This window comes from Typha latifolia, chromosome 11 (genome assembly GCF_019914945.1).
Source record: "Typha latifolia isolate L0001 chromosome 11, TyphaL0001v2, whole genome shotgun sequence".
Taxonomy (NCBI): Eukaryota; Viridiplantae; Streptophyta; class Magnoliopsida; order Poales; family Typhaceae; genus Typha; species Typha latifolia.
The window spans coordinates 4,481,084-4,493,960 of NC_133096.1; the positions used below are offsets into that span (position 1 = coordinate 4,481,084).

The window sequence follows — 12,877 nt, forward strand, 5'->3', positions numbered from 1 at the left end:
AAGGTGGGCAAGAGATTGGAATATTTTACTTAGACCACAAGTGAGTGGACTCACTCATATTTTATTGGTCTTGTGTTTCATGTTACTATGCTGCATGTTATTTTCATGCAATATAATCATGTTATCTTCATGCAATATATCATGTTGTCTTCGTGCAATATTATTTTTAGTGTATTGTTAATCCTCCGTGCAAATTACAAATATATTGATCATGAATAACTAGTAGAACTTAAAACTGTGAGAGGTATAACTTAGCGGACAATATAGATTGATTGTTCCCCAATTTTTTGTGATGACTCGAGTCTACCTAGAAGTCTAAATAATAGACCTATCAAAGATTATTGTGGTGACTTTCTTCGATGACATTGGAGGGATTAGAGAATAATCTTATACTAGATTGAAAGGCTTCCTATGATGACTATAGTCTCTCTTAAAGTTAGAGAGAAAAGATAGGGTATGTTATCACATATGATCCTAATTAGATCAGCTATAAAAAAAAGACTCGAGCATCATTTTAAGGATAACTTCTAGTTGATATAGATCTATGGGCATAAATCCAAATGAAAAATATCATATTTACTTGATATTGAGAAATTCTGTATAACAAATCTTAGAATAATTACACTTTCACCCCCTTCAACTATTACATTATTGTTTTCACTTTCACCCCCTTCAACTATTACATTATTGTTTTCACTTTCACCTGCTTATTTTTCTTCCTTACAAAGTGACCCCCTAAACTCTTAAAAATCATCAAAGTAGTCCTTCTGTTAGTCAGCTGTTAGGATTTCTATTAGAATTATAGCACATGTATGTCATGTACCCATTCTTACTTTCATAATGACACAATTGGCCTTATTTTGAGAGAGTAAAACAATTCATGCTGATAAGGTACGGTAAAGATAGGCTTTGATACCAATGATAGGCTACGGACCGATTCCTTTAAGATTGACTGGTGGAGTGAAAGTTAGGGTTATAGATGATAATGGAGATGAGAGTGGATGTTAGATGTTGTTTAAGTGATGAAGACGAAAGGGAAGAAGTGGTCGAGATCCTTAGAAAGATAGAGGACTCGATAGATGAGGGAGATTAGAAGTTAGAAGAAACCTTACCAACGGTAGAGGTGGTAGGTTGGTGAAGAGGAAGGAGATTAGGGTAGAGAAAATAGAGATAAGATAAGATGCAAGAAATCAATAATCCAATTGCATAATGATTTTGGCTGTCATTCACACCTTTATAGAGGCTAACCAACAAGCCAAAATAATAATTATTATCCCTAATTATAGAAGATTCCCGCCGATCGCATTCGAACGCACAAAATATATTCTCTGTCAATACGAACGCGATGTAGGCATTTGAACACGCCGAACCGTGAAAAATATTTACCAAATATTCAACCGGATGATGCGATGTAGGCATTTCATGTTCTCTATATTTGGAACCTAATGCAGGTGTTCACAAATGCGTTCGAATGCGCCCCTAACCGCGTTGGAACGCGACCTACAGAAAATTTATTTTAATAAAAATAAATAACTAATGAAATAAGAAAAGACCCTAACTAAATGTATCATACTTTTTTTAGAGGGGCAAAAATGACATTTTGCCCTTTTCTTTAACGTTATTTAATGTTTGATAATTTCTAAGAGTTCTAGGTGTCAAAAGTGACGGGTGAAAGAGAAAAAAGAGTAATAGTTTAAGGGATGAAAGTGTAATTATCCCTAAATTCTTAAACATGTTAGTAGTTATTATTCACATTATCGTCAATTGTGCCTTATTATTTTTGTTGAGCATGCTTAGTATTACCTATGCACTATAAATTGTTGAGATTTGAATAAAATCATACTTACGAATTATGGACTTTATTGGCTTTTCGGTGGATTCACCCTACTGAGCTAAGATTGCTAGCCCATAAAATCGCTCCCTGACTCCTTTAAGAATAAGCACTAGTGACACCCAAGGAACATATTTTCAAAAGAACATTTTGAATATCATAAAGGATCAAATGTTTCTAGCAACCAGGATGAACCTTGTATGAGCTTTGACCAAGACGGTATGCATTACTCATGGTGGCATAAGTACTAGCATGTCTGTGACACCATAGGAACATATTTTCAAAAGAATATTTTGAGTATCAGAAAGGATCAAATATTTCTGGCAACCAGAATGAACCTTGTAAGAGCTTTCATCAAGATGATTATGCATCACTCATGTTGGCATATATACTAGCATGTCTACTACAGTTTTAGAGGATGAAAATTGGCTCATCACGTGAATTTATTTGCAAAGCTTATAGTTCTATGTTCAGTAATTCATAGTAAGAAGAGATGAGATTGTGTACCTGAAGTTGCTAGTAGATGATTCCGAATACAAATCTCAATACCCAACTCTAGCAGCAGCATTAAAATTAAAGCTGCAGTCATATGTACAAAAACATGAAGACTCCCAATAATAGCCCGTCTTCTTCGTGACAATTTTGATGGAACAAATGAATATGATGCCATCAGCAGCGCTAGACATCCTACTGAAGATACGTAAGAGTGTTCCAACATATAAAGGAAAGCACCCAGTATTGTATGAAGGAAGCTTTTTAAGCGGCCAGACCAAGATTCCTCATTCAAGATCTGAGCAAGGTTGCACTGCAAAATGAAGCAGAAGAATAATTCTTCCATATCGATTAACTTCCTTTACCTAAATTAAAGTTGGTCGCAGTTCAAAATGCAACAAAATAATTACTACAATTGATCTTCAAAAGAAACTGTTCAACTTCATTTCTTCTCCGCAGAATCAACAATGATGAAATGGCATAAGCATTATTCTTCCTTTTTATAGTGAATAGGAGTTCGAAAGATCACAGTGCATAGGGGTTAGTAGAGAGATTAGCTTTTCCGTCACGACTTGTTTGCCGCATGTGCTCTTTTACCAACAGGCTGCTTAGACCATCATTTGATGGCCTTGGGCCTGACAAAATAATGATTACCTTGTAATGTATCAAAAAATTAAATATTATTTGTTCTTCAAGTGCTTTTGTAACACCTAGACATAAAAAAACATGTTGCCCTAGATTCTGTCAACAAAGGAAATTGATGTGACGTGTCATGCCTAATTGGACTTGGTCATGAAACATTGAAACTTCTGCTTAGTTGTGTTTCATTAGCTGACTAGCTAACTTTTCATCTGAGTAAGCATGTCTCAAGAGTTCCACAACATTGATTTAGAAAAAAATAAAAATTCATTTAGCTGGTCACTTCTGTTAAAAAATATTTGGACTGTCCCATCTAACCCCATTCATTAGGGTCTCACCACTATTCATTTCCCTGATCCTTTTTCTCAGCATTTGAATGATGGTTCAAAGCTCTTAAAGAATTCTTTCTGTTGACTCTTGATTATTAGCAGATTTCTGGAATTTATTGATTAGCCTCTAAATGTTCTTTCAAAGTAATATTTAGTTTTCTTCTGGTTATGCAGCCTTCAAGCAAAACCCAGCAACTAGATTGCATCTAGAGTTACATCTAAATGTAGGTTGCATGCATTAGAATTGAATCTCTGCATATTTATACATCCTCATATTCGCTGCCTTGCTCCTTGGCTGGAATTCTGCAAAACTATAGACCTCTTAGATCCATCTGGGATTGTAAATCATGTAATTGAGTAATTACTAAGTCATGTAATTGGGATTCCATTAAAGGTTCAAGCAGGGATTTTCATTCCAATAACAAAGTGCCAGTTATCCATCAAGATATATGCCGACTAACAACTTTTTGTGCTTGAATCATCTGAAAGATCCTAGAAAGGAGGAAAGAAACAACAACCTGCGAATTCAGATATCACAATAATAAATGATAAATAAAAAATTTATTTCTCTGCACTATAAACTATGAAGACGAATATGAATACAGGATACGGATATGTCAATACAACAAATCTTAAAAAATAAGGATTCTGATACATTTAGGATAAATAACTCACATATGTATATATTTATGCCTATACACACACAAATATATATATATATTCAATGATAGCCATGCCTTGCCATGCCACCTTTAACATATAATTAATAAAAAAATTAAAATATTTAGAGATGTTTTTGGATTTTCGACACATCAATATTTAGTTTAAAATATAATTAATAAAAAATTTAAAATATTTAGAAATTTCAAATCTATGTATTACAGTCTTTTATTTTAAGATTATTTTTATAAATGATATATTTTATTAAGTATATAAAAATAGTTAAATAAAAATATTATTCAACACATAATATGATTAAATACACTCGTCAAAATAAATTTTATTGATTGAATACTAAAATTAAGATTAATGATTGAACATTCGTAATATGATTGAATACTTCATAATATGATAGAACATTTAATATCATTTAATAAATAATATAAATTGACAATAGCTCAATATCTAGTTGAACGTAGAATGAAGGGAGGAGGATTAAATATTTTATTTGCTGGCACAAGAATAACATGAAATATTGCGTTAATTACTGTGCAATTCTCCTATGAATTGATGTAGATATTAATCATATACTGATTGTGGATATAGTGTATAACAAGAGTATTTTAGCTCTGGTGGATGATTGATATGATGGTAATACGGGTGAAAATAGGTCGGATTAATTCTGACTCAACATGTTATCTTACTCGATTTGGATATTATTCGGATAAAAAATTCCTACCTGACTTCAATCCAAATTCAGATACGGTAGAATTTTTGGAAAAAAAAATCCATATAAAAAATAGATTTTTTTTAAAAAAAAAACTCGGATCAGAAACGGAGATAGATATGGGTCAGATATAATATTCTAGATACGGATATATATATATCAGATCTATTTACCCACATATTTTTTGAATGACTATCAGTTTTTAATTTGCTTATTTAAATGATGAATATTAATATTGTTACTAATAGCATGTTATATATTGATTGTAGAGATTAATTTTGCTAACTTTATATATATTTAACATGCAGGAATTATTTTTTACTCTTAATATTTTGTGTGAATTGTCACCAAAAGAAAAGTCATAATTCATTTATGTGTTTTCATTTAATTAAGGTATGTGTCTTCATTTGATCCGTAACAAAAAATTATGTGTCTTCATTTAATTAAGGTATGTAAATTTTGCTATCCGTCCAATATTCGTATTTGAATTCGTATTCAGATAAAAAATATAGATCCAAATGTGGGTTCAGTACTATCTGATTTGTATCTGATGATGATAAATGTGAATCATTCTGTGAGCTCTCCTTATCACACCTAAAGTTAATTAATGGAAATAAGAAAAAGTTAAAAAAAAAATAGGCTCTACATAACATCATGTTTGTCACATTATAAAAGAAAAAGCCTTATATAATATTTTAGGTTTATCACTCTAATGGATCAATTTCAGATCAATACAGTCTGCTTCGGACTTCATACGACCTATGTCGGAGAGACACAAGTTGGCACGCTCCCGTACAAGCCAGCATTGGTCGGCACATCTCGATAAGGGAGTGTGATACGGGTACACCCCATGCTAAGTGTCGTGCCACCATTGGCATGATAAATGTCGGTCGGCACGAAGGTGAACTTGTAAAATTGCATTTTCTTAATTAAGGAATACACTATTGTTCCATATGATAGTTTATATAAGGAAACCTCCAAATCATCCATTACAAGAACTACCATTCAATAATTCAAAATAAAGGTCCAGTATATTACGTTGTATTTTACAAACTAAGATGTAAGATAAATAGGCAAATTCAATCTCTAAGTCATAAAAAATTGACCATTGTAATATAATTTCCTGATATAGATCACAAAATAAACAAGAGAACCCAATCTTTTCACAAAGAGAAACCTTTCGGTTTAATATGAAATGAAAGACAATAGTTTCCTTCAATTTGACTCATATTAATAGAAATCACAAAAGTACCTAAGAAATATCCAGAAGTATCCACAACAATAAGAAATCAGATAATTTAAGGAAGTATCTGTGTATCCAATGAGTATCATATCTGATGCAAATACGGAGGCATCCATGTTTGAAAAGAACTCACCTGAGGAAATATTGAAAAGACCAAGATAAAGTAGATGATACCACCAATAATATCAAATTGCCAATTCTTTTTGCGGAACTTTAAAATGTTACCTAAAGCAATCTGATAAAGAAACCATAAATTTGTGAAACAATTGTCAGTTTCTAAATGTAAGAAAGACAAAGAAAGTTGCTAAAGGGATAAGTAAGCACAAAGAATTAGAAATATGAATGTGAATCATGGAAGATGCATGTGAGTCATACATAGATTTAAGAGCTGGTTGACCTGGATAGCATAGTATGATTGTGAGGCCATATGAGATAGCTCTCATCAAGATATATGTCTTATAGTTTCTGCATAATATGAAAAGAAAAATAGAATTTACCCTATTAGAATCATCATAAGATGGGTAAGTAGCCATTGTCTCATAGGATGTTCCATCAAATCTGGTGAAGCTTCTAAATACATGAGTAGGATGCAAAAAGGCCCCACCACAACCATTGACAAGTAAGTGTTGTACATGTACAGGCTTTTCTGACAAAACAGCAGAATGACGCATATAATGGTGCAAATCCCCCGCCATGCGAAGCTTACATCTTCCCTTCAAGTAATCGCATATTAAGTGAGAAACATTTTTTCCAGTAGTCTCATTCCAGTACCAATCAAGAAGCCAATTCGGTTCGTGGGTCATCACAATTACAGAGTCCTTACAGCCAACCTGCAGGAAGTTTCACAAGCTTTAGATAACTAAAATTAAATGAAGCAACTTCATAAAAAGAAAACTTCTACCTTGTCAAACAAAATTAGAATATTTTTAAATCATCACCAAGGAAACCAACTGAGACAGCACCTTCACATCTGGACTGCGACGAGGTCAAGGCCAATGTCTTATCTTTTCGGCCTAGTACTTTGAGCGAAGCCTTTAAAGACGCCACAAGGGTGGACCAGAAACATGCAGCTTTACAATGTGTATTGAGGAGCAGCTGGACCAACAGAGACAACCAGTATGCGCCAAGGATAGCCAGTGCGCCCGGCAATTCGACAGCACCTCCTTGAGCCCCACCGGCTGCATATGAGCAAAGGCTAGCCCCACAGCCCACACCAGAGGCCAAAGGAGGTGGAGCACCCCCTACAATTCGCACTCTCACACTGTCAAAGGTTGATGAGCTGTGAGCCAAAAGGAGTTATGCTTTCGGTGCGACAAACAGTTCACCTCAAGCCATCCTTGAGTCAAAGCCACCAGGAGCGTAATGTTGATCGACGGTCAAGACAACAATACGAAGGGCATTGTTGAGGATGATATGGCCATGGAGGACATAGTGGAACCCATAGATGAAGGCCTCGAGGAGGAGATATTCGCCGAGATATCCATGCATGCTTACTCGGACACGAGTGCTCTAAAGACACTGTGAAGGACGAGCTGGTCAAGAAGCAAGGTGTACATATTCTCATTGACACCGGAAATACACATAACTTCTTGAATGAGCACTTATACAGAGGATAGAACTGGAGGCCAAGCCTACTATAGGGTTCGAGATGACCATAGGGGATGGCACCAAACTTTGGGCGACAAGCATTTGTCGCGGTGTTTCTTTGCTAGTGCAAGGCCACAACTTCATCATGGACTTGTATCCGGTAGCACTTCCAAGACCTGATGTGGTTTAGGGCACCCAGTGGCTCTAGACCCTTGGCCAAGTCACATTCGACTTCTCCCACATGCAGCTTACTTTTCAGCATACAATTACTGATCAATGTACCGTGCATGGGAGAGAGCCTTCATACATCTTAGAAATGGTACTGACCAAACTTGAGCCCATACCGAACTCAGGTAAAGCCGTTGATTTGGTTCAGTTATTAGCTGATATTGCTGGATTGTTTGAGGCCCCGAAAGGGCTACCCTTTATTAGGCATGCTGTCCACAGGATCGAGATTATACCAAGTGCTAAACAGGCCAACATTCGGCTCTACTGATTTCCACATATGTAGAAGGAGGAAATAACAAGGTTGGTCGCTGAAATGTTGGAGCAAGGCATTATCCAGCCGAGTAAGAGTGCTTACTCATCTCTAGTGTTATTGGTGCAAAAGAAAGACGGAAATTAGCAATTCTACATCAACTGGAAGACATTATCCAGCATGAGATGCTCGTAATTCTGCACGTTGTGACCAAATTAGTGAAGTCTACCTTACTTTATGAGCGAAAGTATTCACACTCCAACGCAATAGAAGTGGGTCATCGAGCTATTAGAATACGACTACGAGCTACAATACAAGAAAGCAAGGATGGCCGTGCCTGTCGGCACGCCTCGTGCCGACCGGCACTTGCCGTGCCAGTAGAGGCACGGCACTTGGCACGGGGTGTGCCAGTGGCACACCCCCGTGCCGAGCCATGCCGACCGGCACATGTGCTGTGCCGATCCGGCATGGCCTCGTGCTGGTCATGCGCCAATGTAGAGACATTTTTTTTAAAATTTTTCTATTTCCATCAATTTTTATCAAATCAACTTTACTTATTTTCTTAACAACTATGATATGACATGTGAAACCTATTTTTTTTTACTTTTTCTTATTTCCATTAATTAACTTTTGTCATTTATCATTTTTTAAAATTGGAATGACAACTCATTTGCCAGACCTAGACAACCACAAAACTGAATTTATCAGAGACAGAAGAAAATAAAAGAGATCATCTCAAGCTCAATATGATTACAGTCAAATGAGGGAAGGACTTGAGTCTATAAGTAGCAAGACATCAGGAGAGGTGCGCCCACAAGATGATATGAGTTCATCATAATTACCATCATATCAATCACACCTACTAGAGCCGCAACACCCTTATTATACTCCATATCCACAATCTGTATATGCTTATGGTGTGTTTGTGCCAGTGCCAGTGCCGGTCGTTCCTGTGCATATTCAATATTCATATCATATCATCGAAGAATTATAAAATTCTTATTTGTATGAAGACTATGTGAGATGTTATATCGAGCAATATTATCAGTGGATGAGTTTTGAAGAATATCGACAGTATTTAATGCAACATTCCGATGTTATTTTTGTGCCAACAAATGAAGTCTTTGATCCTCCTCGTCATTCTACGTTCAACTAGATATTAGTTTTAATTATTGAACTATTATCAATTATATATTGAATGATCAATTATGTATTGAATGTTATTATGTGTTCAATTATATTATGAAGTATTCAAACATATTATGGAGTGTTTAATCATTAATATTAATTTTAATGAATGTATTCAATCTTATTATATGTTGAATAATATTTATATTCAAATGTTTTTTTACCTTTAATAAAATAGGTTATTTACAAAAATAATCTAAAGATAAAATATTATAACGTAGATTTTAAATTTTAATATTTAGACAAAAAATCAAATATTAACATACCAAAGACCAAAAAATATCTCTAAATATCTTAAAAAATTTATTAAAAATATTATAAATGTGTGCCACTGGCACGGGGGGGCGTGCCGCTCGGCACGCCCTGTGCCGATGGTGGCACGGCACGGCCATCACTGCAAGAAAGGAGCTGAAAACAAGATGGCAGATGCATTATCATAGCTACCCATAGTGGTCGAGTTGGCATATCTCAATCCTAATCTTTTCATTCCTCAAGGACTTACGAAAGGCAAGTACCACTGACCCTGAGCTGTTGAGGTCATTGCAGGAGTTGAAAGACGACCCCCATAAGCCATCCTGAGCTTGAGAGCCACAACAAATTACTACTAGATAGCGGGCACATCATAGTGCCCATGGATGACGCGTTGCGAACCCATATCATGGATCACTTTCACTCCACATCAAAGGCCAATCATAAGTGCACTATGAGGACCTACAAATGTTTGTAGAGTTGCACATAGGCCGGAATGAAGACGCAACTGATGGGGTACGTGAGGACTTGCGAGATATTCCAAAGAGCTAAGGCCGGCTCTATAAGACTAGCATGATACGGTTCGGACTTCACCGATGTCGTCTCGAGCATGGATACCCCTTATGGGTGTCTTTTTTTATGATTTTAGTTTTTTATTTAGAGAAAATTAATTTTTTATAGGTCGCGTTCGAATGCGAATGGGTGCGTTCGAATGCACTTGCGAACGCCAAAATAGAGAACGTGAAATGTGCGTTCGAACACGATCAGGCACGTTCGAACGCTTGCATCAGGTTCGCATTAACAGATAACACCTTTTGTGCATTAGAACGCGTTCGACCCCGTTCGAACGCAGTCGAAGAAAATCCACTGTTTCTAGGGTTAACAATTGTAATTTTTGACTTGTTTGATTAGCTCTTAAAGGTGTGGATGGCAACCATGAATGCATTATTGAATGAATTAAATTTTTGCCCTAATCTTCTTCTTTTCCTTCTCTCTCATTCCCTCATTCTCCAGCTTTGCCGCTTCTAGCCTCCCTCAACCGGCCACTCACCCTAGTCCTTTTGAGGTGGCCCACTCTTTCTCATTCTTCAAATTTCTCTTCCCTTGCCCTAACCCTTTTATCATCCATAATCCCACCATCACCACCTTACTCACTGGTGCCACCTCATTATTGCGCCTACCACCTCCATAATCTACCTAGGATCTCGTACCTCCATCCACGGACTCCCTGACGTTTGTCTATTTATCGAACGATATCTCAAGATCCCGCCATCCGATTTTCTAAAATTATATTCGTTGAAAAGCTCTTTTCTAGAGCTGTAACATATTAAAATTTCACGTTGATCCGACGGTAATAATTTTCGGGATCCTTTTCCAAAGTTCCGTGTTAGATCCTGTCTAGATTTGAAAACGGGATAGATCAAACTTTAGCCCAAGGGGAGATCGTATCCTGTCGATCCCATAGCGCATTTGGGAGGATATCTATATGAATTTTATCGAGGAATTGTTGGTGATTAGGGATGTAAATGAGTCGAGCCTGAGCGAGCCGACTCTAGCTCAGGCTCAGCTTGAAATTAATTTTGAGCCTAGTTTGATATTTAAGCTCGACTCACCTCAAATCGAGCCGAGCCAGCCCGAGCCTAAGTCGAGCCCGAGCTCAAGCCCAATCCTAATTGGAGGAGGATGCGGCAGCGACAGCGGCTTGCCGAAAGAGGAGGTGGAGGTAGCGGCTCGCCGAAAGAGGATAAGGAGGTCGATGGAGGAGGAGACGGTGAGAACACCATTTCTCTATGTCCAAGTCTCCTGATAGATTTGAGATATGGAGCCGCTGGGTTTTACTCTAATGGAAGATTACCATAAATACCTGCACAATTTTCGACGCATGCAGACATCTCTTTTGGCTGATGAGGTCATGGATATCATGTCACAAATGTCCTCTGCGACCCATAGAGCTCTCTTTGGAGAAAGAGCTCACTAGCTCACTAGGAAGTAATAATCTATAGCTAGTCTACAGAAGTCTACTAGTGCCACTCAATCCATAGCTAGTCTACTACTAACACTCTTTATGATTATAATTTCCATAATTAATTCTATGAAATTGAGATCTACTAAGGCAAGTCCTAGTTCGAATCGTATAAGCCTTTAGAGCTAGTCTGAGTAAGACTCATTGTACCTGACATTTATATAAAGGTTGGGCTTCTTTGTTTAGAATGGAATTGAATAGAAGGAATATTGAGTTAAGTTAAGTTAAATTTATTTACCTTGCATTACTTATCATCCTTATTTTTTATCGTAGCCGTTAGATTGTCGTTATCTTTCTAGGAGTAGATCTAAGTTAGAAACCCTAATTCTACCTCTAACTCATAGCCATCATCACCTCCAATAGCCACCCTATCCTACGGCCGTCCACCACCACCCTTGGCCGTCGGCCACCCTTCGACGACCATTGTAACGTCGGATATTTACTATTCTGTCATATTCTGATCTTGCTCTAATATTTTAATTATATCATTCCATCTGGACATCCAATTGACGTGAAACCAAAGCCATTAGAACCCTATCTCGTAAGGCTACTACCATCTAAATTTTAATAATCATCCTACGGATGGATCGTTCCAGATCTGTTCCATAACATCTTGGTTTTGTCACAGGTAATGCTACAAGACTGAAATTACAAGGGATGCCGCTAGTCAGATTTTGTAGTGTATTTCCTAGTTTCTAATTATTTACTGCAGGATCAGAGACAGTAGGCCATATAATACAGAAGTATATCTGCAAAGTACAGCAAGTTTATCCTTCCACACCTGAACAAATCAATCTACAAAAAGATTGGCCTATACCTAGGAATAGAAAGTAGAGCAACGTCGTGGCGGCGTGGCCTCTATAGAAAAGTCGTGTGACCACATGATCCACACATTTCCTCTTAAAATATCACCAATCATATTTTGTATAGCTAAACACCTAAACCTAACCATGATCATTTAATTCATTCACCAGGTTATATTCATTGAAACATAGAAGCAACCTTAACCATATTAATAAAATGAAACTTCAATCACAATAAACAAAATCAAGTGACTTGAGCAAACAAAACTCACCTTGTTTTGACATAATTCAGCAAAATACTTGAATTGATACACATCAATGTCCCCATGAAGAGCTAGATCAAGACCAAATATCCACCAACCCCCTGGGAGCTTCAAAGCAAAATAACTCTTCTTCTGGGGAAGGAACCACCCACCCAACCAACTCTTATGACATATATACCTCATAAAAGTATGCAGACCATCAAACCAATCTGTGAATAACAGGAAAATCAACTTAGACTGGAATTGGCTATTACCTTTGCAAGTAAAAGTGTAAAACCATGGATGAGAGTTTAAATTAATAAGAACAAGAAGTATATTAAAGTACCTTGGATACTTAACTAAGTAACAGATAATGAAAAATATCT

General features: G+C 36.6%; 1 protein-coding gene across 3 annotated transcripts in view; it reads right to left on the reverse strand.

Annotated features, from left to right (window-relative positions):
* LOC140798038 (uncharacterized) overlaps window positions 1-12,877 on the reverse strand; it is a 46,328-nt gene that overhangs the window by 9,406 nt on the left and 24,045 nt on the right. For all 3 annotated transcript variants that reach the window (XR_012110768.1, XM_073151758.1, XM_073151759.1), the window contains exons 10-13: window positions 12,522-12,721; window positions 6,419-6,751; window positions 6,055-6,156; window positions 2,339-2,636 (exon numbers count right to left, since the gene is read on the reverse strand). Coding sequence is in view for 2 of the 3 variants with exons in the window: in XM_073151758.1 (XP_073007859.1) it covers window positions 2,339-2,636; window positions 6,055-6,156; window positions 6,419-6,751; window positions 12,522-12,721 (933 nt within the window). In the remaining variant the exon portion in view is untranslated. The remainder of the gene's footprint in view (window positions 1-2,338; window positions 2,637-6,054; window positions 6,157-6,418; window positions 6,752-12,521; window positions 12,722-12,877) is intronic.